This window comes from Alexandromys fortis, unplaced genomic scaffold (assembly GCF_014885135.2).
Source record: "Alexandromys fortis isolate MF-2015 unplaced genomic scaffold, M_Fortis_MF-2015_v1.1 scaffold_362, whole genome shotgun sequence".
In the NCBI taxonomy this organism is placed as follows: domain Eukaryota; kingdom Metazoa; phylum Chordata; class Mammalia; order Rodentia; family Cricetidae; genus Alexandromys; species Alexandromys fortis.
This window is the reverse complement of record NW_026068272.1, coordinates 20,042-47,732: the sequence shown is the minus strand read 5'-3', so window position 1 is coordinate 47,732 and position 27,691 is coordinate 20,042. Positions and strand designations below refer to the sequence as shown.

At 43.4% G+C, this 27,691-nt stretch overlaps 1 protein-coding gene across 3 annotated transcripts in view; it reads right to left on the bottom strand.

The window, feature by feature from the left end:
* The window catches only part of Znf512 (zinc finger protein 512), a 42,263-nt gene extending 15,386 nt beyond the window's left edge, over positions 1-26,877 (bottom strand). Inside the window, exons 1-7 of one of the 3 annotated variants that reach the window (XM_050132029.1) lie at positions 26,757-26,877; positions 26,171-26,229; positions 5,028-5,215; positions 4,228-4,332; positions 3,870-3,953; positions 3,061-3,185; positions 2,300-2,386 (exon numbers count right to left, since the gene is read on the bottom strand). In XM_050132029.1, coding sequence (XP_049987986.1) covers positions 2,300-2,386; positions 3,061-3,185; positions 3,870-3,953; positions 4,228-4,332; positions 5,028-5,215; positions 26,171-26,229; positions 26,757-26,786 — 678 coding nt within the window. In that variant the 5' untranslated portion in view covers positions 26,787-26,877. The remainder of the gene's footprint in view (positions 1-2,299; positions 2,387-3,060; positions 3,186-3,869; positions 3,954-4,227; positions 4,333-5,027; positions 5,216-26,170; positions 26,230-26,756) is intronic. The other 2 variants (XM_050132030.1, XM_050132031.1) reach the window with 2 other exon arrangements.
* Positions 26,878-27,691: the final 814 nt, after the last annotated feature.

Genomic DNA, 27,691 nt, shown 5'->3' with positions numbered 1-27,691 from the left:
CAGTAATGAAGACTCTTATCCACTCTTCTATGAGGTATAAGAGCCAGATCCAGCTTCACTGAGCTGTCTATACTCATTAAGTAAAATACACAAAACACCAGAATAGAAGGCCAGCCAAGATGAGGAAGCTAGTGACTTACTGGGCTCCTTGTCCCTGCATCTCCTGCAAGAACTATAGCAAGGATCAGCAGCCTGAAGTGGAGAAATACTTCAGGATGGACTGCTGCCCTGGCTACAAGGCTTGTGTGGTCCTAGCTCTCCTGAGGGAGCCCCATGTGTGGACACACTTCTTTAGGCAGAGCCTGTATAGACTCTGCTGCTGCAGCCAGTGCTCTGAATGCGGTACCAGTAGCTGTGCTGTCCAGCTGAGAGCCTATAGGTCACTTCTCTACAGCAGAGAAGACTCGGGCGGGGGTGTGCTCCTCTACCCACCCCTGAGAACTCCTACCACAGGAGAGGCCAACTTCTCTTGTGTCCTGGGCTGCTGCACCCAGGAGGACTTCCCAGCTGCCACAGCTGCAGCCTGGCCTTAGGTCTCCCATCTCCCCAACCTTCCCCAGACACTGCATCTTCCCCAGGCTCCACAGAGCCTCTGTCAGCCTCCCGAGGAGAGTCCTGGTCTCTCACTTGACATCACAGACATGGACAAACCAGGCTCAGGATAATTCTTTTCCTTTCTCTTTTAAAGATGTATTTTACATATTTGTTCACTTTTTTGTTTATTTATTTATGAGTTTTTGAGACAGGATTTCTCTGTGTAACAGCCCTGGCTGTCCTGGAACTTGCTTTGCAGACCAGGCTGGCCTCCAACTCACACAGATCTGCCTGCCTCTGACTTCTGAGTGCAGGATTAAAAGTGCGAGTACCACACCCAGTGATTTATTTTATTTTTGATCACGTATACATACCTGTGTGGGGTCTGTGAATGTGAGTACCAGTACCTGGGGATGTCAGAGGTGTCAGACCCCCAAGAACTGGAGTTTAGGCAGTTGTGCGCTGCCCAGTGTGGGTGCTGGTAACAGAACTCAGGTCCTCTCAAGAACACTATGCGCTCTTAACGAATGAGCCATCTCTCCAGCCTCCTCAGCATAGGATGTTTCTAAATCTTTAGGGCATCTTGGAGACCCCCTGGAGGTCTTCCTGTTGAGTAGTTTCTGTCTCTTATATGCGCTAGCCCTCTAACTTGCTAGAGATGAGCCTTTGCCACTTTCACCGAGCTGACACAACACTGCTGCTAATGTCCCCACATCCTCCTCATGTTGTCTGTGGATTTCCAGTCTAGAAGTGGAGCTGTTGCTTGTGGGTGCATTTCCTTCAATGGATAACTGCCCACAAGCTCTTTAGGTGTCCCAGCCTGTTGTCCCCCATTCCTAACATTCTGAGTAAAAAAAATTTGCCTTGGTTGAGACAAGGTTTCACTATGCGGCCCAGCCAGATGCCTGTACTAGCATCTCAGCTTCCTAAGAGCTGCAACTGCACAGGCCTGTGACTAGGAAACCTTTGAACATTTGCTCTGCTTCTCGCCACAGCTTTAATGTTCATTTCCCTGATGGTCGATGGAATGGACATTCTCACACGCTAACTGAACACCTGAAACCCCCATATGCAGCGAGGTGAAATACCAGCGCTGGAGTGGAAGAGACAGTAGGATTAGGAGTTCAAGGTCAGCCTCAGCTACACAAGGAGTTTGAGGCCAGTCAGGTACACATTAGAGTCTGTCTCAAAACAAAATAAACACCAACCAAACCAGCCCTGTGTCTATAAGGAAACTGAGGCAGAAGGACTGCTACAAATTGGCGGCCAGCCTGGGTTTGTGAGGGGCAAGCAAGACTGGACTAGAGGGTGGTACTCCCTGAGGAAGGAAGTGGAGAGGAAGGGAGGCAGAGCTTTCACATCAATTTCTGGTGTTGGCGAACTATACGCAGTAGACATGGGTGTGCAAGTACCTGTGGTATTGTATCTTACAGTCTTTTAGGTACATGCACAGAAATGCTGTAACTGGGTCTTACGGTAGTTCTATTCTTGGCTTTCTGAGGGAACCTCCATCCTCACCTACATGGTGGCTCCGTCAGTTTGTATTCATTCCCACCAGCGGTGGGTGAAGATTCCTCTTTCCCCACATATTTTGTATTTTAAAACTTAATTTTGAAAAACTTAAAAATATTTATGTATGTATGCATGCAACCACATGTATGTACATATGTACCTGTGTATATGTGTACATATATGTATGCGTGCATGCATGCCTGTGTGTGTATGACCACCACAAAGGCTCACAAGGAACACAGGAAACGCTTACCAAGCTATTATGATTGGCCATGACGTGATACTTCATCCCCGCCAGAGAATGGAGCTGTTTCCCACAATGATGGCAGGTGAACATTTCCTGAAAGGAGAAAAGTCTGCTCAGTGCCGGAAGCTCAGGGGAGAAACAGAAGGTCACTAAATGCCACCAGCTGGGCCAGGCCAGCCTGTGTCACTTCTTTCTCGTCATGTGTTATGGCTCGAATCTGATGTCGTCCACAGGCTCATGTGTGGAACACCTGGTCCCCAGCTGGTGCCACTGTTTTGGGAGGTCGTGGGGTCTGGCTGGAGGAGGGTGGCTAGGAGTGGGCCTGCTTACTCCTGCTTTGTATCCTGATTCAACAGCCATGTGAAAAGCTCTCACCCAAGCTCCTGGCACCCCCAGTGAGTCACTCCAGCCGCCACACGTTCCTGGCCACCAGTGGGTTTACACCCTCTCCCACCACGAGTCAAGTAAATCCGCCCTTTAACTGCTCGGGTCAGGAATCTGGTCACAGTGGCGTAAAAACAACAAACACCTCAAACAGTTGCCATTCCGTCTCCATTTATGAGAAGAAACCAAGGTCTGTACTTTAAAAGAGCAACAAGTAGTGCAATTACATAAACATGCAAACCAGGCCAGCACATGCAAAGTCTGTTTTCTCTACTGCACAATGCTACCCCTAGCTAGCTATAAAAGATTGCACACAGTACCGGAAGTCTACAGTTTAATTAAAAAAAATCCCAACCGTCACAAAATGCCACAAAATAGCTAACCTGTTTGCAGTTTTCCATGTGTTTCTTTAAACCTTCTATAGTCTTCCTCCCCACTGCCTGGCAGGTAGGACAGGAAACACTGCCTTTATCCATGATTTCTAAGTACCATTTTTCCTCCATACTTCCTACAATGAAAAGGATAGGACACTGTAATCTGTAGCATTCTCCAGCAATGAAAAGCTCAAGCCTACAACTGAGAAAGAGTATCATAAAATGGTTTGTCCTGGTAGACGGCAATGAAGAGACTCTTGGAGTATATAACTTCCACACATAGCCTGTTTCCATTCACTGTAGAGTTCCAGAAGCATCTACCCATTTCCCCATGGGGAAAAAGACATTATCTGAGACTCACTCCGAGCCTGGCGACAGCACAAGTGCACACCACTTTCCAGACCGTGGCTTGAGAAGATACTGAGACACGCAAAACTGTTTCCTATGTGCCGAGACCATGCTAAACATTTCATGCCATTTAAATTTCATAATTTTAATACTTTTTGTACACTTACAGGGAAACCCAGGGTTGTACAAGGGAAATAGACTGAGGCAGGGCAAAGGGTATAAAGTGTCAAAACTTAAAAGTCTAGTGATTGCCAAACCAGCAGCTGCTTCAGCGGACTGCAGGTGAGGCTTGGGAGAGTGCCTTCCTAGCAGGAATGAAGTGTTAGGTTCAATTCTTCACACAGACAGGGGGAAGAGGGAGGGAGGGAGGAATAGAGGGAGGGAGGGAAGGAGGGAGAGAGGAAGGGAGGGAGAGCCTCATCCGGCACACCACTCCTCAGAAACAACAGCTATTCAAAGAGAAAGCATACCTGCTGCATAAACTGGAGGTTCCTTCCGAACCCGACGAGCCTGGGGTTTGGGGTGAGGTTGAGCTTTAGGCCGTTGCTTCCTCCCTGACATAAGACAGAAACTAAGAAATCTGAAGCCTAGTCAGTCAGCTTTACAAACCCCTTCCCCTTTTCTTCAGCACACTAGGTTCCTTGAAACTGGCCTTCCTAAGACAGGTCTGAGGGAAAGGATACAAGGCAAGTGAAAGCCATTCCCTCACTCAAATTCTAGGGGCCCCAAAGTCAATCAAGCCTCCAGACCAAAGGCTTTCTCCCTCGGGCCTTAAAGGATGTCGCTCAGTCTCCCAGGGAAGGACAGACAGACAGCACAGGGCCCTACCATAGAGCTTGTGCTTCTTTTGAGGAAGCTCGCGATAGTCTTCATCTTCCTCCTGCTTGATTTTCCTTTTTCCTTTGGCCTTTTCCTTTTCCTTCTCACCTGTGCCTGACACACCGCACAACAAAAGTCTGTAAGTGAACACTTGGGCTGGCCTTCAAAAACTTATCACAATGCCACCAAAGGCGCGTGTTGCCAGCAAACACACCCTCTCAGAACAGCCTAGGGGCCCTGGTGTGAGAGGCTCCCTCTTCCTTTTAGACTGTCTTCCCTCAGAACCCAACCCCTCTTCCTTAGGGTTAAGGGCCTATAAAACTCACATCTCCCGACTATGACCGAGGGCTACAGAAGCAGAGCTAAACAGAGCTGGCCATGAATCACTGACGGCCACCCTTGGCATACACTACCGTGATAATCTACTGCCCAGCCCCCTCATCCTCGAAAGCAGAGGGAAATGGATTAAGCAAAAGAAGGTGAAATGGGTCTCAATCCCATAAAGAGGAAGGTTGCTAGTAAGGTAGAAGCACACTCTAGTCACAAAGTTAACAGTGCATGACAGCCCCGCTCCTCAACATCTGTCTAATCAAGTTGGTTGTAGTATAAGTCCGAGACTCTGGAGGCTGATGCAGGAGGATCATAATACATTTGATGCTAGCTTGAGCTACATACTTGAAGTCAGTCTGAGCTACATAGTAAAAGCCTGTCTCAAACAAAATGGCATCTAATCGCTAATGACAATCCTGTGGCAGTGAAACAATCCGGCACACGTTCCTGTCTTAGAACCGAGAATCTGCAAAGGATACCTTCAACTGGTGAACTGGCAGCAGGCTTGATTCTTCTCATCTTCATCCAGTAGGTGGATTTTTGGAAGGATGCTGGGAAGTCACTCACGGGTTCACATGAGGAGGCGGATGATGAGCCGCTTAGGGAGTCATCATGAGGGATAGTGTACTGGAAGCTGTTGTCCTTGATGGAGCACTGGGTCCTGCTACTGACTCAATGAAAGATATGTACCACAGGGAGAGGCCGGAAAAATCTCCTAGTAATGTTTCTTATATTGTAACAATACAACCCAGTTAATAACTTGTGCAAAACTTGAGTGGCGTTTGCTTTGTTTACAAAAAATAAAGAAAAAGAAAACATGCACACACAAAAACACTATATGGCTATAATATCCTAACAGTTACAAGTCAACTTAACATAGCATACACAATTCTTCTTACTCTCAGTGCAGTCTGACAGAGTAAGCAGGCAACACCAGCGGTCCCTCTGCAGCCCAGGAAGGCATGCCTTCCCAGACTACTCTGAGAAAACAAAGCAGGCAAGAAGATAGGACACAACGTGACCGGACACAACGTGACCGCTCAAACGCTCCTTGCATGTACAGCCACAAGTATCCAATCTGCCCGGTCTCTCTGATAGAAGGACCATAATCAAAAGGCTTCTGAGCACAGAGGAAAAGAACGGTCTGTGGATTCTGATGTGAACCATCCTCCCCCTCAGCCTCCCATCCCAGCACTGATATGGGGCTCTGTCCTACTTAGGCAACACAACCGTTAGCTTTCACAGCTTAAAAGAATGCTATCTCATCTCAGTGAAGCTGACCAGAGAATCCTGGTAAATAGCTGGATTCAGATTTCTCAGTCAAACTGGTCATAAATAAAAATTATTGAGCCTGACAATGTGATGCACGCCTTTAATCCTAGTACTCGGGAGGCAGAGACAGGTGGATCTCTGTGAGTTTGAGGCCAGCCAGGTCTACAGAGCGCGTTCCAGAGCTTAACAGAGAAACCCTGTTTGGGGGGTTGGGGAGGAGAAAGAAAAGAAAAATTACTGAGATAGGTAGTGGTGGTGCATGCTTTTAATCCCAGCGTTTATGGAGCAGAGGCAGCTCTGAGTTTGAGGCCAGCTTGGTCTACAGAATGAGTTCCAGGACAGCCAGTTTACAAAGAGAACCCCACTTACACATATTCTCTTTCAAAGAGAGAGAGAGAGAGAAGAAAAAGAAGAGGAGGAGGAGGAGGAGGAGGAGGAGGAGGAGGAGGAGGAGGGAGAGGAGGAGGAGGAGGAGGAGGAGGAGGAGGAGGAGGAGGAGGAGGAGGAAGAAGAAGAAGAAGAAGAAGAAGAAGAAGAAGAAGAAGAAGAAGAAGAAGAAGAAGAAGAAGAATTGCAAAAAGGAAAAAAAAATCACTGAAAAGAGAAAGAAAAATTCCTGAGAAACTGCAAAGTGTCACATATCCTTCTAGGTCACTCAATATAACAACACAGCAGTCTTCGGAGTGTGCCCAGAAACCTCTAGGACCTTCCTGTGCTGGTTCATAGCTATGCGGCCAGCTTCAGACCCGTGACTTAGAAAGATCACCCTGGCTATTGCAAGAAAGATGCAATATTGCATGGGGTAAAGAGTGATCAAAGACAAGCCAGCTTGCTTCATCAGAATCAGTAAATTCGGCCTGAGGCAAAGGATCACAACCTCAGCACTTGGGAAGCTGAGGCAGGAGGTCAGCCTAGACTACATAACCAGACTCTGTCAGATAGGAGAGGGGAGGGAGAGGAAGTGGAGTGTTAAGAGAAAGGAGATATGGTGTGGAGGAGGGATGGGGAGGAAAAGATTTTAAATGTGACAGCTCCGGAAATCACGGTTGTCAGCTGACCTAACTGTACTAAGGGGGATACTGCCAAATACAAAAGGAGACAGAACCCTTACAAGGGTATCTCAATAAATGAAAAACAAATATATAAAGCAGATCTAATTATAAGAAATTCATAAATAAGGACAAACATTTTTCTTCCATGGTTTCTTCTGAGAGAAGGGGGTTTCTTTTGGGAAGAAGACAGAGTAAAATATAGAAGGGTGTCAGTATTCTAGGAGATGGGGGAACAAATATCAGCTTTTTGAATGAGGGCCAATATTATAAATTATTATAAATTTGCTATAAAGCGGTCAGTCCCGGTAGGTGCGCTATAGAGCGGTCGGTCCCTGTAGGTGCGCTATAGAGCGGTCGGTCCCGGTAGGTGCCTACAGAGCGGTAGGTCCAGGTAGGTGATTACAACAATAAACTCTCGAGTGTGGGTTAAACACAAGTAGGTGGGCTGCACAGGGGAGTTAAAAACAGGGAGAAGTGACCCATATGCTGTCACTTTCCTGTAGATGGTCCATGGCTCTGCCACAGGGGCGCTCCCTCCACATCAGACTATAATACCAAGTTCATCTTGAGACCACAGGAAGCTGGACCAGAGTGTGGGGAAACTCTGGAGAGGAGGAAGAAAATGTGACCGCGCAGTTCTGTGTATACAATCGTAGAAGTCACAGTTTAGCCTGAGCTATGTATGTGAAGAAGGAGACATATTCAAATCAGCCAGGCAAAAGACTGAAATCGGACATAAGACTCGAACTGAGTGAACCAATCAATGAAGAACAGCCTGGAGTGAACCAATCAGCAAAGAACAGCCTGGAGTAAACCAATCAATGAAGAACAGCCTGGAGTGCTGAACAGAGGTGAACCAGAAGTCTGAGAGCAACGGTGTGGTCTATCTGCAAATGGAACAAGACAGACAAACCGTAATAGCAAACTGAAACTGAAGTCGGGCACCTGGGAGGTAGAGGCAGGTGGATCTCTGTGAGTTCGAGGCCAACCTGATCTACAGAGTAAATTCCAGGACAGGCTCCAAAGCACTACAGAGAAAATCTGTCTCGAAAACCAAACAAACAAACAAACAAAAACTATGAAATTTAAAACTCAAAAATGGCAGTGTTTGAAATAAAAACTCCTTAGATGAGCTCAGGAGCAGACTGCAGACGACAGGAGGACTTATGCAAAATATGGAAAAGCAGACAGCAGAAAAAGTCTGCCAAGCTGGCGGTCAACTTCTGAGTATAACTGAAATTCCAGAGGGAGAAGAGGAAGAAACCAAGGTAGATGAAGACGCTGGGGGGTGGGGGCTACGGTTCAGTCGATTCAGTGCCCACACCCAAGTAAGAACGTCTGTAATCCTAGTACTGGGGAGGCAGCCAACACGGAGAAACAGGCAGCGAGAGGGCTCAGCAGGTAGAGGAGCTTGCCACCAACCCCTGTTAAGTTGTGCTCTAACACTGCACAAGTGCCAGAAATGAGCACCCCCAATAAGATAAACAAAAATGCCAACAAACTTTCTAGGCTTTTATTTCATGTGTCCAAATGCTTTGCCTGCTTGTATGTATGTGCACCAACGGACTCATGTGAGCCACAAGAGGGCTGGAGTTACAGATGGCTGTGAGCTACCATGTGGGGCTGGTAATTGGACCAAGGTCCTCTGCTAAGAGCAAAAAGTGCTTTTACTGTTCAGTCATCTCTCCAGAAGCCTTCCTTCACATTCCTGCCCACCCCCCCCCCCAAAAAAAACAAGGTTTCTCTGTGTAGTCCTAACTATCTCAGAACCCATTCTGTAGATCAGGCTGGCCTTGAACTCACAGAGATCCACGAGCCTCTGCCTCGGGAGTGCTGGGATTAAAGACGTGCAACGCCGCCACCCTGTAGGAAAGACTCACTCAAGTTAGAATTCTGAATTGACAAATCTCCTTCAAGGTTTTAAAAACAGTGCCACATGGCCCTCTGGCTTCCTTGGTTTCTACTGGGAATGCAAGATCCGATGAGTTACTGTCCTTGTACTGTAAAATGCAACTTTTCTGAAGCTATGCTCTGCTTTTTTTCTAAGATTTTGTCTTTAATAGTTTCATTAAGATGTACAGAGCTATGCCTTTCTTTGGGTGACCTTACTGTTTAAGCTTCTTGAATCTCTCAACTTACTTATAAATGTTACCAACTTTAAGGGGTCTTTAACTAATTTTTATTCTTTTTTCAAATGTGTTTTCTTTTTGTGTGGGTGTGTGGCCTTTGTGTGCATGCATGTGTGTGTGATCCAGAGGCTGATGTTGTCTTCCTTTTTTATTTTTATTTTTTTGTCTTCCTTATTTTTTAAACAATGTGTGTGCTCATATGTTGTATACATGTTTATTTATTTATTAAAGATTTCTGTCTCCTCCCCGCCACCGCCTCCCATTTCCCTCCCCCAATCAACTCCCCCTCTCTCATCACCCCCGAAGAGCAGTCAGGGTTCCCTGCCCTGTGGGGAGTCCAAGGACCTCCCACCTCCTTCCAGGTCTAGTAAGGTGAACATCCAAACAGCCTAGGCTCCCACAAAGCCAGTACATGCAGTAGGATCAAAACCCAGTGCCAGGGGCTGGAGAGATGGCTCAGAGGTTAAGAGCACTGCCTGCTCTTTCAAAGGTCCTGAGTTCAATTTCCAGCAACCACATGGTGGCTCACAACCATCTGTAGTGGGGACTGGTGCCCTCTTCTGGGCTGCAGGCATACAGACAGAATATTGTATACATAATAAATATTTTTGCATGTATGTGGGAGCACATGTGTGCACATGCATACAGAGGCCCAAAATTGATGTTAAGAAACAGTCCTCAATTGCTTTTCTACTTCATGCATGGGGGGCAGGATCTCTCAATCAAACCCAGAGCTAGCTGATATGGTTATTCTTTTAGGCAGCCTTCTCTGGAGATCCTGTCTCCTCCACTTTCTGAGGCTGGAACTACAGGCAGGCGACCAAGCTCTCTGGACCTTTCCATGGGTTTCTGGGGATCCAATTTGCAGACCTCACATTTGCGTAGCAAGCACTTTAATCACTAAGCCATCTTTTGTAAGCACTCCCAGTCTTTTAATTTATTTTTACTTTATTGTATTGGTGTTTTGATTGCATGTATATAGGTGTGAGGATGTCAGATGTCTTGGCATTACAGACAGCTATGAGCTGCCATGTGGGTGCTGGGAATTGAACCCAGGTTCTCTGTAAGAGCAGCCAGTGCTCTTAATCACTGAGTCATCTCTCCAGGCCCCACCTCCCACTAATTGTGTTAGTTAAGAATGTCAACTCAACAGGACTCAGAATCATAAGCCTCCCATGAGGGCACACCTATGAGGAACTATCTAGATCAGATTAGCCTGAGGGATTACACTGGTTGAGTTACTCAGGTGGGAAGATCTAACCTGAAATTGGCAATGTGCGGCAGGGCCAGGCTCCCGAAAGAAAGCCTTGAGCAGCCACTGTATGAAGCTGTGGCAGTGAAGTAATGGAGACCGCAGGATGCTGAAGATGCCAAGACCACAGGACTTCCTGTGAGGGAAGCTAGAGGCACGGAGCGGAGCTTGCTCAGGTTAGAGACTGTGTGTACTACAGAGGGCATAGCCAGAGGGACTTGGCCACTCAAACTTCTGGAATCCAGATGATTCCATCATGAGCCCAAGATGCTGGACACAGAGCTGCAGGGTTTGGTGTTTGCCCAGCAGGATTTTAGTCTTGTCTTGGTCTGACCATTGCTAGGCTCCTATTTTTCTCTTTGGACTGGGAATGTTTATTTTGTACAACTTTGTTTGAAGTATGTAATTTGTTTTTAATCCCATGGAAGCTCAGAGTTAAGAGACTGTCTGGAATGTCAGAAGGAATTATAAGTTTTAAATTGTATGGAACTGGTAGACCATAAACACTTTTGAAATTGAATGTAATACATTTTTGCATTATGAGGTAGCCATGAATCTATGGAGACAAATTGTAGAAGGTGCAGATTAAACTTGATGTTTGGGCCCAGCAAGATGGTTCAACAGGTAAAGGTGCCTACTGTCAACCCTGATTACCTGAGTTTGATTCTCAGGATCCACGTGGTAGAGAAAACTGACTCTTGCAAGTTGTCCTCTGACTTCCACATATGTACCTTGACACCCACACATGCATACACATAAACACACAAAAAAATTAAGATGCAATAAAAAATAAACTTAATGTGTTTGAGTTTCAGGTTGACAAGGGGTATAGACAGAAGTTTCTGTCCTACCCAGTCCCACAGCCATTCAGTCCCAAAGAAACACACAGAGGCTTATATTAATTATAAACTGTTTGGCCTATTAGCTCAGGCTTATTATTAACTAGCTCTTACAACTTAAATTATCTAATAATTCTGATCTATGTTTAGTCATGTGACCTCAGTACCTTTTCTCAGTAAGGCATTCTCATCTTGCTTCCTCTGTGTCTGGCTGACAACTGCGGCTGCCTTTCCATTTCCCAGAATTCTAGCCTGTTTTCCCTGCCTATACTTCCTGCCTGGCTACTGGCCAATCAGTGTTTTATTAAACCCATGTGAATGACAAATCTTTACAGTGTACAACAGCATTATCCCACAGCAAAGGAGTAGAGTTTTGATCTACTTGTGAAGGATTATCTAGATTAGGTTAGCCTCTGGGCATAACTGTGAGTGGTACTCTTCCCTGGGTTAATAGAGATAGGAAGATCAACCCTAGAAGGGGATACTGTTTCCTGAGCTTAGGTCCTGGACTACATAAAAAGGAGAAAGCTAACTGTGTACAGATATATAAAGTTGGTTTTCTCCTTCCGCCATACAGATCCCAGGAATTGAACTCATGTCTATAGGCTTAGCTTTTACCCATTGGGCTACTTGATGGTCTAAGAATAGATGAATTAAATAAAAGAGGAGGAAGGAGTAAGGGAAAAGGAAGAGGCAGCAGACAGCCAGATGTATTAGCTCACACCTATAACCCAGTACATATGAGGAAGACAGGAGAACTGCCTCAAGTTCAAGTCCAAACTTGGCTACAGAGTGAGACCCTGTCTGGGAAAAACAGAAAAAAGGAAAGCAACAGACAGGCTCACATGATGGTACACATCTTGAATTCCTGTCACTTGAAAGACTGAGACAGGAGGATGGCAAGTTCAGGTCAGGTAGGCTAATAAGCAAAACCCTGCCTCAGAGAGGGAGAGAATGTGTGCTCGCACAAACAGCTTTGGTAACTTTTTATTTTATTTTTATTTTTTTTTTTTTTTGAGACAGGGTTTCTCTGTGTAGCCCTAGCTGTCCTAGAAATCATTCTGTAAACCATGTTGGCCTCAACTCACAGATATCCACTTGCCTCTGCCTCCCGAGTGTTGGGATTAAAGGTATGCGCCCACAACTGCCCAGCTTGGGTAACATTTTTTTTTAAAAGATGAATAAAGCAAGCCGGGCGGTGGTGGTGCACGCCTTTAATCCCAGCACTCGGGAGGCAGAGGCAGGCGGATCTCTGTGAGTTCGAGGCCAGCCTGGTCTACAAGAGCTAGTTCCAGGGCAGGAACCAAAAAGCTACAGAGAAACCCTGTCTCGAAAAATCAAAAAAAAAAAAAAATGAATAGAGCAAATGTTAACATTATTTGATAAAGTTTTCTGAATACATCCAAAATGTTCAACATAAGTCAAATGGCAGGATATGGAAGGAATGTGTGTGTTTATAAGAAAGGAGCAGATATTAATTCTAATAGACTATGAAAGGATGTACATGAGTTATAATACCTAGAGGAAATGAATTCAACTTCTACTGCAGAGCCTTTGCCAAACTCCTGATACGGAAGCAAATGTAAAGATTATTTATCTTCAGTTCTGTACATACGGGTGTGTTCCTCTGTGTGGGATGTACATGGGAATGCAATGCGCCTGTGAAAGTCAGAATCATTGGCTTTCGCCCAGGGCTGGAGTTAGAGGCAGTTGTGGGTGCTGTAACTGAACTCTGTCTACATAGAGCAGTGTGCACTCTTAGCCACTGAATCGTCTCTTCAGCCACCCATGGCCGTATGTTTAAATGGGACCCTAAGCATTCAAATGACCCAAAAGAAGAACAGGAACAAACCAGAGGACAGAGAACAAAGAGTAAGTGGGTAGACCCAAATCCAGCCCTATTAATTCAAATCCTGTTGGTCTAAATATTCCAGTTAAAATTTAGTAATTAACAGATTCATTACAAAGATATATGATCAGTAACCCATACATATAACTACATAGATTAAAATTAAATAGGGGCTGGAGAGATGGCTTGGGTTTTAAAAGTGTGTGCTGCTCTCTAGAGTTTAGTTCCCAGCTCCCACATCAGGTGATTCACTACCACCTGCAAGTCCAGCTCCAGAGGGATCTGCTGCCTCTGTTCTTGGCAGGTACCCATACTCATACGCACGTACTCACACACATACATGAAATTAAATACATAATTTATATATAATAATTTATTTATTTATTAATAAATTGTAATTAAATTTATAATTTAAATTATTTTACAATTAAATGTTGTAATTAAATATAATAAACTGGGTGGTGGTGGCACACACATTTAATCCCAGCACTCAGTAGACAGAGACAGGTGGATCTCTGTGAGTTCGAGGCCAGCCTGGTCTACAGGTCAGTGAGTTCCAGGACAGGCTCCAAAGCTACAGAGAAACCCTGTCTCAAATAAATAAGTAAGTAAATAAATCTTAAAACACTGAATCAATGAAACTGTACCATGCAATCAGCAAACATGTGATGGCTATTTTAACTTCATATAAAATAGACTTCTTCAGGACAAAGAGAATTTATTGCCAGATATAAAAAGAGAAAATGACAAAATGTCAAATTATCCAGAAGACATAATGATCTGTTGCAACATCTAATAATAGAGTCTCAAAATACACAAACTGAAAACTGACAGAATTAGAGAAAAGCAGGCAATTTCACAAGCTTAATAAATTATAATTATTTGGAGGGAGGACATGGTAGCTCGTGCCTTTAATCCCAGCACTCAGGAAGCAGAGGCTGGTGGATCTCTGTGAGTTTGAGGCCAGCCTGGTCTACACAGAGAATTTCAGGACAGCCAAGGCTGTTACACAGAGAAATCTTGTCGTGAAAGACTGGGGGAAAATTAAAGTCATAGAACATTTTAGGTCTCAAACTTCACATGAAGGTAGGGAAATCATGATGTATTTGTTGTTGTTGTTTTGTTTTTGATTTTTAGAGACAAGAGTTTCTCCATGTAACAGCCCTAGCTGTCCTGGAACTTGCTCTGTAGACTAGGCTAGCCTCGAACTCACTGAGATCCACCTGCCTTTGCCTCCTGTTTGCTGGGATTAAAGGTGTGGGCCACCACCAGCCAGCGCCATGTATTTTTTTTCTTCTTTTTATTTATTTATTTATTTTTGTTGAAACAATTTCCGCCTCCTCCCCGCCTCCCATTTCCCTCCTCCTCCTCCCATTCCTCTCCCCCTAACCCCGCTCCTCTCCCCCCTCCGCACTCCTCTCCCCTCCCCCCACTCCATTCCCCCTCCCTCTCGAGTCTGAAGAGCAGTCCGGATTCCCTGCCCACCAAGTATTTTTTGACCATATCAGAATCAAGTTAGAAACTAACTTGTTAAGATATTCTAAACTAACTTGCAGTAAGGTATTCTAAAACAAAACACAAAAATATTAAAATATCTAGGAGCTTAATAATCTGCTCCTAATTAATTCACAGATGGAAATATCATAAAGGAAACTGGAAATATTGTACAGTGAACAACTAAGATGCATCCACCCTCCGGCGTGGTACAAATAACACAGCACTTAGGAGGGAATACAGAACTCTGTTCACTTCAGGAGGACCCAAAATCACAGACTTGTAGCAGCCACCTGCAGTCTCCCTCCACCCCGTCCCCACATCTCCAGTGGATCACAGATCTTCCCTTCCTAAACCCCGCCCCATTCACTGCTCTATCCCAGCCCCCAACTCCAACAGGTCTGCAGGCCACTCTGGCCAGGGAAGCAGGCAGGCTCGCCTCTCCTCCATACTACTTCCAAGTCCAATCCCCCAGTCTCACCCCCCAGCTCAGTTTTGTAGCAGAACACCTGCTGCAGCTCCTGTGGCCAGGGAGCTAGGCAGACCCTGGTGGAACATTCTGCTTTCCCCCATCCTGTGCACCTCCTAGTGTCAGCTCCCAATACCTAGAAACACATTTAACCTAGAACGCCTAGTGTGGCTACATCCAGCAGGATCCCAGAATTTCATCCACAGCTGGTACAATCCTAGAACCAGAGAGGGCAACAGATACCAAGGAACAAAACAGAAACCAACCAACAAAAATGAGACCAGATATCAACACCTAGAACTGCAGTTTTCCCAAGCCTAGAGACCAGGGTAAAAACACAGTAACAGCCAGGACAATATGTTTCCACTGGAGCCCCACAACCCTACCACAGCAGGCCCTGAGTACTGCGACATAAAGACCTGAAAACAGCCTCTATGGGTATGACACATGTCTCTAAGAGGACATGAGTGTACCCTTTAATCTATGGAAACACAAGCAGTGGGAAGAAATGAATAAAACAGTTCAAGAAAGTTCCTGAAAGTGGAAATAGAATCAATAAAGAAACCTAAACTGTGGAAAATCTGGAACTCAAACAGGAAATTCGGAGGCAAGCTTGACCAACGAATACAAGAGATGGAAGAGAGACTCTCAGGCACTGAAGTTAACAACAGAAGAAATGGATATCTCAGTCAAAGAAAATGTTAAATCTAAAACATCCTGACACAAACCACCAGGAAATCTGGGACACTATCAAAAGACAAAATTTAAGAATAATAGTAATAGAAGGAGAAGCACAGGTCAAAAGCACAGAAAATACTTTCAACAAAAATCATAAAAGAAAATTTCCCTAACTATTAAGATACACAAAACATACGGAACACCAAATAGACTTGATCGGAAAAGAAAGTCTTCCTCGGAACATAATAATCAAAACACTAAACATAAAGAATAAATAAAGAATACCAAAAGCTGCAAGGGAAAAAGACCAAGTAACATATAAAGGCAGGCCTATCAGAATAACACATGACTTCTCAGTTAAGACTCTAAAAGCCAGAAGGGCCTGTGCAGATGTTCTACAGACTCTAAGAGCAGAGATATCAGCCCAGACTACTATACCCAACAACTTACAATCACGGAGAGAATAATACATTCCGTGATAAAACCAAATTTAAGCAATATTTATTTACAAATCCAGCCCTATAGTAGGCACTAGAAGGAAAACTCCAACCTAAGAACACACAAGCAATAAATAATCCCAAACAAGTAAATCAAAAGAAGGAACACACACAGCCCACAACAAAATAATGGAATCAACAAATACTGCTCACTGATGTCTGTCAACATCAATGGTCTCAATTCCCCAATATAAAGACATAGACTAACAGATTGGATAAGAAAACTGGATTGCTCTTTCACCTTAACATCAAGGACAGACATCAATTCAGGATAAAATGATAGAAAAAGGATATTCTATGTAAATGGACCTAAGAAGCAAACTGGGGTAGCCATTTTAATACTTAACAAATAGACTTCAAACCAAAATTAATCAGAAGAGACGGGGAAGGACACCATATTCATCATAGGAAAAATCCAAAGGACACTGCAGTTCTTAACATCTATGCACCATCTGCAAGAGCACTCAAAAAAGAGAAACAGCCCTATAGCTTAAATCACACAGAGCCTCACCCCTTGACAGAGGAGACCTCAATGCCCTCTCCCACCAACAGACAGACCACCCAGTCACAAACTAAACAGAGAAATGTTGGAGTTGGATAGCATTATAAATGAATGTATCTAACAGATATTTATTTAGAGAACATTTTTTGCCCAGACATAAAAGACTGTATCTTCTTCTCAGTACCTCATGTAACTTTCTCCAAAACTGACTACGTACACAGGCACAAAGTAAGCCTTCACAGAAACAAGACAACTGAAGTAACACCAAGCATCCTTTTTGACCACCACAGATCAAAGCTGGAAATCAACAGAAACAACAAAGCTTACAAGAAAGCTCATAAACTCATGAAAACTTAATAACTCACTAATGAATGAAAAACTGGTCAAGACAGAAGTTGAAAAAGAAATTAAAGACTTTCTAGAATACCATGAAAATAAATATACAATATACCCAAAGATATGGTAGACAATAAAGGCAATTCGAAGAGTTAGTGTAATAGCACTAACTACCTAGATTTAAAAAAATGTAGAGATCTTATACTAGTAACTCAACAGCAAGCCTGAAAGCTCTAGAACAAAAAGAAGAAACCACATCCAAAAGGAGAAGACCATAAGAAATAATCGAACTTGGGGCTGAAATTAATAAAATAAAAACAAAACAATACAAAGAATCAATGAGTTGTTTTTTGAGAAAATAGTAATATTGACAAATCTTTATCCAAATTAACTAAAAGGCAGAGAGAGAATATCCAAATTAACAAAATTAGAAATGAAAAAGGGACATAAAAACAGACACTGAGGAAATCCAGAGAACCATATGGATATACTTTAAAAGCCTATACACCATTAAATTGGAAAATCTAAAAGAAATGGATAATTTTTTCAATATATACCACTTTCCAAAGTTAAATCAAGATCAGATAAGCAATTTAAACAGATCTATAACCCCTAATGAAACAGAAGTAGTAATTGGAAGACTCCCAACCAAAAGAAGTTCAGGGCCTGGTGGTTTTAGTGCAGAATTCTACCAGATTTTCAAAGAAGAGTTAATACTCCTCAAATTATTCCAAAAACAGAAACAGAAGGAACATTGCCCAGCTCATTTTACAAGGCCACAGTTATCCTGACAACCAAACTACATAAAGACCCAACAAAATGGGAGGCGGTGGCGGGGAAGAGACAGAAATCTTTAATAAATAAATTAATTAAAAAAAAAGAAAGAGAATTACAGACTAATTCCCCTTACGAACATGATGCAAACATATTCCATAAAATACTTGCCAACAGAACTGAAGAATCACTCGCCATGATTAAGTAGGTGTCATTCCAGAGATGCAGGGATAATACAACAACTAAAAAATGTAATCCACCCTATAAACAAACTAAAAGACAAAAACCACAAGATCATCTCATTAAATGCAGAAAAGACCTTTCACAAAGTACAACACCCTTCATGACAAAAGTCCTGGAGAGATCAGAGAGACAAGACACATAGAGCAGAGGCAGTTTACAGCAACCCAAGAGCCAACTTAAATGACAGAAACTCAAAGTAGTTTCACTAAAATCAAGAACAAGACAAGGCTGTCCACCCTCTCCACACTTATTCAATATGGTACTTGAAATCTTAGCTAGAGCAATAGTAAGACCACTGAAAGAGATAAAGGGGATACAAATTGGAAAGGAAGAAGTCAAAGTATTTTTATTTGCAGATTATATGAACCTAAAAATTCCATGGGGAAGCTCCTACAGCTGATAAACACTTTCAGCACAGGAGCGAGATAGAAAATTAAATCACAAAAATCAGTAGTCCTCCTATATAAAAATGACAAATGAACTGAGAAAGAAATCCAGAAAGCAACACCTTTCACAGTAGCCTCAAATAATATGAAATATCTTGGGGTAGCTCTAACCAAGCAAGTGAAAGATTTGCATGATAAAAACTGTAAGACATTGAACAAGTTATGAGATGATGGAAAGATCTCCCATGCTCATGGATCAGCAGGATTAACAAAGTAAAAATGGCCACCCTACCAAAAGAAATCTACAGACTCAAAATTCCAACACAATTCTTCACAGTCCTTGAAAGGGCAATTTTCAGCTTCATATGGAAACATTCTCTCTCTCTCTCTCTCTCTCTCTCTCTCTCTCTCACACACACACACACACACACACACACACACACGGATAGTAAAACAATCCTGAACAATAAAAGAACTGCTGGAGGTACCACCACCCCCAATTTCAAGTCTAAAGTAATAAAAACAGTATGGTAACAAAAACAGACATGTTGATTAATGGAATCTAATTGAAGACCCAAACATAAATTCATACATGTATGGACACCTGATTTTTGATGAAGAAGCCAAAAATACACAGTGGAAAAAAAGATAACATCTTCAACAAATGGCTCTTGTCAAACTAGATGGCTGCATGTAGGAAAATCCGATTTCATATTTATTACCCAGCACAAAACTTAACTCCAAATGGATCAAAGAGCTCAACATAAAACCAGATACACTGACCCTGATAGAAGAGAAAGTAGGGAAGAGCCTTGAACTCATTGGCACAGGAGACAACTTCCTGAAAAAAAAACATCAGTAGCTCAGGCACTAGGAACAACAATTAATAAATGGGGCCTCATGAAACTGAGACGCTTTGGCACAGCAAAGGACACTGTCACTTTGAACAGCACAGGTTGCTGCCATTTGGACAAAGCAACAGCTTAAAGATTTTTACAAACAACCCATCTGATAGAGGGCTAATAACCAATATATATAAAGAACTCAAGAAACTAGATGTCAAAAAAACAAATAATCCAATTTAAAAATGGGGTACAGATCTAAGCAGAGAATTCTCAAAAGAGGAACTCAAAAAGCTGAGAAACATTTAAGGAAATATTCAACATCCTTAGCCATCAGAGAAAAGAAAATCGAAGTAACTCTGAGATTCCATCTTACACCTGTCCGACTGGCCAAGATCAGAGAAAGAACTGACAGGTCATGCTGGTGAGGATGTGGGATAAGAGGAACTCTCATTCACTGTCGGTGGGAATGCAAACTTGTATAGCCACTATGGAAATCAGCATGGCAGTACCTCAGCAAGATGGGAATCCATCTACCTCAGGATTCAGCTATACCACTCCTGGGCAAAGACCCAAAGGATGCTTCATCCTACCCCAGAAACACTTGCTCAACCACGTTCACTGCTGCTCTAATTACAATAGCCAGAAACTAGACTGGAAACAACCTAAATTTCCCTCACCAGAAGACTGGATAAAGAACGGTACATTTGTAAAATAGAGTACTACTCAGCCATAAAATAATCTGAAAATCATGACATTCACAGGTAAATGAATGGAACTAGAAAAATCATCCTGAGTGAGATATCCTGGACCCAGAAAGATAAATAGGGTATGTATTCATTTATATGTATGTGGACATTAACCATTAGGTCAATGATAAAGCAAGCTACAAACTGTATAACCACAGAGGCTAGGTAGTGAGTACGGGACTAGAGGGGACAGACAGATCTCATTAGGAAAGTGAATTACAATAGCTATGGATGGATGGGAGTGAGGAGATGGAATGAGAGGATCAAGTGGGGAGGGGAGGAAGGAGGTGGCCCAAGGAGGGAACACAGGGAGAGACAGCTGATATGAAGTTATTTGTGAGGGACAGTGTGGAAACCCAATACAGTAGAAGTTTCTTAAAATATAGATAAATATGAAAGTGATCTAATTATAATTGTCAAATAGGGAGACAAAAGTCCCAAATGGCCATATATCACCAATGAAGCTTCCAGTAACATGACTGAGTTACTTATAACTGAGTAGCTGGCCAAAGGGATCCCAGGGGAATCCCACCAAAAACCCAGGCTGTTGCTAAGACTCTAAGTTACTCTCCACAAACTGAAAGGAAGGCCCCACTGCTGAAGACAGCACCTCCACAATTTACTGAACATGGAGAAACGGAGCTGGTGCCTACACAGAACCTCCACTTCGACATTCTGGTGTCTCTGGTACAGGAAGGTTCTCTACAGAAGGTGGCACAGAGCTTGTGGGAGGCACCAACCAGCATCTGATTTAAGGCCACAAGACGGAATCCATGCCTGACACCGCTAGAGGATCAAGAACCCAAGACTGGACAGCCCAGGAACCTAGGGTAAAGCCAGCCCCACATGATGGCTCAGAACCATCTACAATGGCATCTGGCGCCTCTTCTGATATGCAGGCACAACACTGTACACATACATAATAAATAAATAAGTAAATAAATAAATAATCTTTTTTTTTTTTTTTAAAAAGACATCTTGATTTTTTTTTTAACCTAGTACGCTTCAGGCCTGGGTTTAATCTCTAGCACCCAAAATGGGAGACATACCAAAAGGGGGGGGGGACTATCAGTGAAGAATGTAAATGAATTCTTATTATTTATTTATTTAGTTAGTTAGTTATTATGTATACAACATTCCTTCTATGTATGCTTGCATGCCAGAAGAGGGCACCAGATCTCATTATAGATGGCTATGAGCCACCATGTGGTTGCTGGGAATTGAACTCAGGACCTCTGGAAGAGCAGTCAGTGCTCTTAACTCTGAGCCACCTCTCCAGCCCCCATAAATGGATTCTTTACAGAAAAAGATGAAGTGGTCAATAAGCATGCTGAGCAAGATGCCCACTGTCACTTACAATAAGCTAACTCCGAGAGCATCCCTATGTACCTGTTAGCAAAAATTAATATATATATTTTATGTATATGTATATACATACACACACATACATATGCACTACTTTGGAAGCCAAGTCATGTTTTTGTTGTTGTTATTTTCTAATATTGTTTTGGGAGGGGAAGAGAAAGAACACAAAGTTGGAAGGATATGGAAGTGGGAAGGATCTGATAGTTAAGGAGGGGAAAATATGATCAAAATATATGATATGAAAATAATTTTTTAAAAATATTTATTTATTATTTATTATGTATACAATAGTCTATCTGTGTGTATGGCGAAGGCCAGAAGAGGGCACCAGACCTTATTGCAGATGGTTGTGAGCCACCATGTGGTTGCTGGGAATTGAACTCAGGACCTTTGGAAGAGCAGGCAATGCTCTTAACCACTGAGCCATCTCTCCAGTCCCTGAAAATCATTTTTAAATAAAAAAAATTAAACACAATTTTGTCATATGATCCAATCAACACGGAACGCTACTTTAGGTATTTACCAAGTAAAATGAAAAAAAAAAAAGAACAAAAACAAAACACTTGTCTCCACAAGATTGACACATGAACGTTATTCAACTTTACGTAATTCCCCAAATTAAAAACAACCCAAAAAAACAAATTTCCATAAAGGAAGATAGCAATGCAAATTGTAATGTACCTGTAGTGGCATTCTACTTGGCAATGAATAACTATTTACAACTCAACACTGTAGTTCTGGCAAAGATAGCATGTTTTAAAGACGAAGGGAGTGAGGTGTGACACATGCAAACCACTGTACAGTTACAGTTATTCACCTTCCTAATGCTGTGGCCCCTTAACAGTGTTCCTCATGTGGGGTGACCGCCAGTCACAAAATTATTTTCACTGCTACTTCATAACTGTTATTTTGCTATTGTTATGAATTGTAATGTAAATCTGATATGTAGGATAACTGATGTGATCCCCCAAAGGGTCACGAACCCCACAGACTGAGAGCCACTGGCCTAGGGACAAGAATGAAGGGAGGAACGGACTGCAAAAGGCACGAGAAACTTTTGGGAGGGGCTGGAAAGATGGCTCCATAGTTAAAAGCATTTGTTGCTCTTCTGGAGGACCCAAGTTCAGTTCCCAGCGTACACACAGGGAGGTTCACAGCTGCCTGTAACTCTAGCTCCAGGACAGCCAACTCCTTTGGCTTCTGTGGACATAACATTCACATGCAAAACACCTACAGAGATACAAAAGCATACACATAATTTAAAGTAATAAAAATAATCTTAAAAAAAAAAAAGGTGGGTGGTGGTGGCACCTGCCTTTAATCCCAGCACTTAGGAGGCAGAGGCAGGCAAATCTCTGTCAGTTCGAGTCCAGGTCAGCCAGGACTACACAGAGAAACCCTGTCTCAAAAAGGAAAAAAGTAAAAACAAAATAAAAATTTTTTGGAGGGACGGGGGAAATGTCTTAGCAGTTAAGAGCCCTGGTTGCTCTTGCAGAGGATGCAGGTTCAATTCCTGCACCCATGTGGCAACTCACAACTGTCTGTAACTCTAGTTTCAGGGATCTGATGCCCTCTGGCAGGCACCAGGCACACACGTAGTACAGACATACAAACAAGCAAAACACTCGTACACATAAAATTAAAATTTAAAAAACTGGGGGATAGAAATGTCTGTCACTGTGATTGCAGTTTTACAGATTCATTCTTTTTTTTTATTTATTATGTATACAATATTCTATCTGTGTGTATCCCTGCAGGCCAGAAGAGGGCACCAGACCTCATTACAGATGGTTGTGAGCCACCATGTGGTTGCTGGGAATTGAACTCAGGACCTTTGGAAGAGCAGGCAATGCTCTTAACCACTGAGCCATCTCTCCAGCCCTACAGATTCATTCTTATTATCAAAATGGAACATAGTGTAAATGTGAAGCAAATGCATCTACTGTATGTAAGTTATACCTCAATAATGGGAACTGACGGACCTCTGCAAGTGAAACTCAGCATTGCAAACAATAGGAGCCATCTCTATTCAGTAAAGACTTTCCGTCACCAACAGACCATTAAGAGACAGATCCATGGGATTCCTGTTAGAAAAGTCTTTGGAGATTTTTTTTTTTTTAAACTATCAACAGAGGAACCAGAAACTTCTATCTTCTATCTCATGAATAAGCATAAGCATGGGAGAAAATCAATAGTTCACAGGGTCAGCACGATTAATATATGGCAGATTAAGTCAGGATGGTTAAGAAACTCTCTCCTAGGTTACTCACTATCTTGTTTGTAAAAGACTCAAAAGAAACACGTCAAGTATTTTGTGCCATCTACCAATCCAAAGCAGCTTTATTTATTAGAAATGAATCTAATCTCAGGGGCTGGAGAGATGGCTCAGAGGTTAGGAGCACTGGCTGCTCTTCCAGAGGTCCCGAGTTCAATTCCCAGCAAACACATGGTGGCTCACAACCATCTATAAAGAGATCTGGTGCCCTCTGCTGGCCTACAGGCATACATGCAGATACAACATTGTATACCTAATAAATAATCTTTAAAAAAATACTAAATTAAAACTTCCACAAATGATAACACTGCAACAAGAAAATGCTTTGTTATGATGCAATGCCTATCTAATTAGTGACTTTAAAGTTTATCACTAGTGTGGCAAGTCTCCACTCCTTATCACACAAATGAAAAATTTAGCCTATTTTCAACTTTTTGGATTAAGCATTTTAAGAGCCTCTAGCCCATTTTAATAGGTGCAAATATTTAGATTCATTTTTTTAAAAAGGCATTTTGGTTCATCTCAGCATCCTCTCTCATCTCTTCCTAGCCTGTTACGATATTCCCCATGACTCCTAGCCTGTTATCTTTAAAGACTGGTATTCCCCATGTTTCATTCTCTCTTCAGGTCTCACTTCAGACCATCAGCTCTCAAACTCTGCAATCCCTGAGAAGATAGTTAAGACTGAGTACTCCTGGAGACATGGCTCAGTGTTCAGGAGCGCTTGTTCCTGCAGGGGACCCAGATTTGGTTCCCAGCACCCACACAACATAACCCATATAACATCATCCATAACTCCAGTTCCAGGAGCTCCGATGGCCTCTTCTGACCTCCACAGGTCTGCTGTGTGCAGACATCCTTGTGAGCAAAGCAATAAATACATGAGATAAATAAATCTGAAAAGTTGTGTGAGTACTCCCAAGGAGTCCAATCCTGGTTAAGAAATGGGTGGCCCATTGCCTTCATACTGCTTAGCAATCTTCTCCAGGCAAATCACGGTACACTCTGGGAAACATCCCTTTTACCATGACTCTTAGACGAGCTAATGAATACACTCATCTTCTGGAGGAAAACAACATGCCTCCAATTACTTCTCACAAAGGTAATTCTCAAGTCTGTACTTTAGATCAACTCTTCAAATGAATCCAAATCCATTTATTTTGCTTCTAATGTTACCTCTTGTTCAAAAATTCCCAGTTTGGTTTATGAATCCAAATCCAACTGTTGTCAAAGACAGAAACCTGCAAACACCCAATATTCTTCCCTCTTATACCCCCCCCAACCATCATGTATATCCGTAATACCATTACTATCATACGCCACGTTTCATTTTCTTTCTTAGGTTATTATAATTGTCATGGTACCAGCATTCACTCACCTTTTAATCCATCTCTTCAAAAGGGACCTTTCCCCTCCAGGGGAATCACAATTAGCCTGCTATAATGCCCTTATGAAGATAGCTCCTGCTAACTTCTCTAAAGGATGTCCCTGTAATACCCTCCACCCCCTGCCATCCTCCATGCCAATGATACAGAACTAGTTAGTATCAACTTCTCTTACCTGTTCAAATGCTATTCTCTTGGGACAGAAGGCTTGGGTCTCCTAGCTAGCGAACTGCATTATTCTTTGGCCTTCAAGCCTCTGTCTGCAAATGGCCTATTCTTGAAATACTTCCTAAAAGCAGTACTAAGTCCCATTATAAAAAATATTTAGTAGCAGGGTATAAAGTAGCTCATGCCTGTAATCCCAGCACTGGGAAGGCTGAGGGCAGGGGAGTATTAAAGTTCAGTCTGGGCTACACAGTCAGTTCTGGACAATCTAAGCCTCAGAGTGAAACCATCTCAAACAAAAACAGTTGTGTGGTGCCACGGGCATGCAATCCCAGCACTAAGGAGGCAGACGCAGGAGGACGGCAGGTTACCAGCCGCTCTAGGCTGCATAGTGAGGTTCCAGATAGAGAGACCTTGCCTCAAAAACTGCATTTCTTCCTATTACACTTGCTATGCTTACCTATCTTACTCCGTTTCCCAAGCCTGCATGCCCGACCTACGACACAGCTGGCACAGAGCAGACACTGAATAAATGTTATCTAAATGAAAGAATTCCCCAGGAAGGGCCAAGTTAATAGGAATCTTTCCCTTTGAATTAGCCACGGAAAAACTCAGCACATTCGTTACACAAAATAATAAAACAGGGCTACGACTAAGTAGCTTGAAAATATAAAGCTTCCTTACAGTTTTTATTTTCCTTCCCAAGTTCATCAAATTAATTATGAGCACATATTTGATGGGGGGGTGTTGCAGGACCACCATTAACTGAATCACATATACCATTTTTATTATAATGTGCATTTTTATTGCAGGCTAGGTTTTCCTTCCCCGCACTAGGATCACACCTACACTGTCCAATCCAGTAGCCATTAGCTACAGATGGCTACTGAAATTTAAGTCAATTAAAATGAAATAAAATTTATAATTCGGTTTTTCGATTGCACTAGCCACGTCTCAAGTGCCCCCAAACCACACCTGGCTGGTGGCTAGGATGCTGCACAGTGCACAGAACATCTTTATCAGCACTGTCTACACAATTTCAAAAATGTCCTCAGAAAACCTCACTTACTTCTTAGCTCCCACGATCCTGGTGCTCCTCTGCTGCTTAAAGGGTGTGGGTCCCGGGGTCTAGCAAATCACAAGCACACGAGTGAGTGCTGGGGACCTTTGAATCTCATCCACAAAGAGATGAATCCCCCTCGTGCCTAGTTGTGAAGCTCTCGCGGGCAACTACTTCAAATGGAACGAAGGTGACACTCTTTTAGGAAACGTGGGTCATCCTATTTTTCTACAATGTAAAGTCGCGTTGACAATCCCGGAGCTTTCATCTTTCCCCATTCTCGAAGCCCTATTCTAGATGGAGGCTCGAAAAGGGAGACGGGGGAAAAAAAGATAAAGAAACGGGCGGCACTGGGGATGCTGAAGGAATATAAACTAACTACAATCTGTCGAGGAACTGAGTCCGAGAAGATGGGGAACAGGCAAAAATAAAAATGGGAAAGAAAAGGGGGGCAAGTGGCTCTGCTAGAAAAGGGTGGGGCCTACGATGGGCTCTGATAAAACCAACTCTGAGTACGGGACAAAAGCAAGGGACCGCGTGTTCTCGGCTCGACAGTTCTACCTCTAAAGTACAATGGTCACACCAAGAAACTCACGGCGGTGACTGCACCGAGTCTGGAAGACATCACTCCCCCTCCACGCCTAACAATTTCACCCAAGGGCTCCGGCCAGACCAACGCCACTTCCGCTCTCCTCGCCTCTTCCGGATGTGGTCTCGGCAGCGACCAGCCCTGTTCTGAACATCTACTTCCGCCTAGCCGCTTCCGAGGGGGCTGCGGCCGGGAAAGAGTCACGTGACGAGTCATAGTCGGCTTCTTTTGAGACCCCGCCCCCATCCCGGCGGGGGCTTAGGGAGGCCGTCGCTGCGGCGGGGGAGGGTTGGAGCAAGTGGGCGAAGCCTGAAAATTTCAGGGGTCCTCGTGAACCCCAACCCTTGAGCTCCGGGCGTTTGCACATCCAGTCCCACCCACTCCACAAGTGATCTTACGGCTGCAAAGAGAGTTCAATTTTTACCCCTTTATTGATCTTAAATTACGGACCCATTCTCACTCCCCTCCCAGATAGCTCTTTGATTGCTGAGGGTGCAGGCAGTGGCTGAGCAGGAAGGGGCAGCTAGGTGAAAATTTGCAGGTTATAATTAATAGGGGCAGATCTCTCCTTATCTACTAACTTTATGCCTCCAAACTTGCCCAACTTTTGGGGTTTGGGGTGTGGTCCCTAGGAGAGTTCAATAATTCCTGAACTCTTTAGACCAGCTATGTCTGGGTCTCTCCTTAGGGGAACTGTGCCGGAGCCTCCCCTTGGGTCTGTGATGGGGTCTCGCATGGTGACCTTGCTGGTTCCTCTCTAAGCGTCGGCTCCTCTCAGAATGACCTCGTCTGCTGTCAGAGGGGCTGTAGTGAGTTCTCTGAGAATGGCTGCAGTGGAGTCCGGAAGAAGGCCTGTGGAGCCTGGACCTAGAGGGACTGCGGTAGCATCTGGAAGGGGGTCTCTCGGAGAGAGTACCATGGCTCCGTTCTGAAGGACTGGC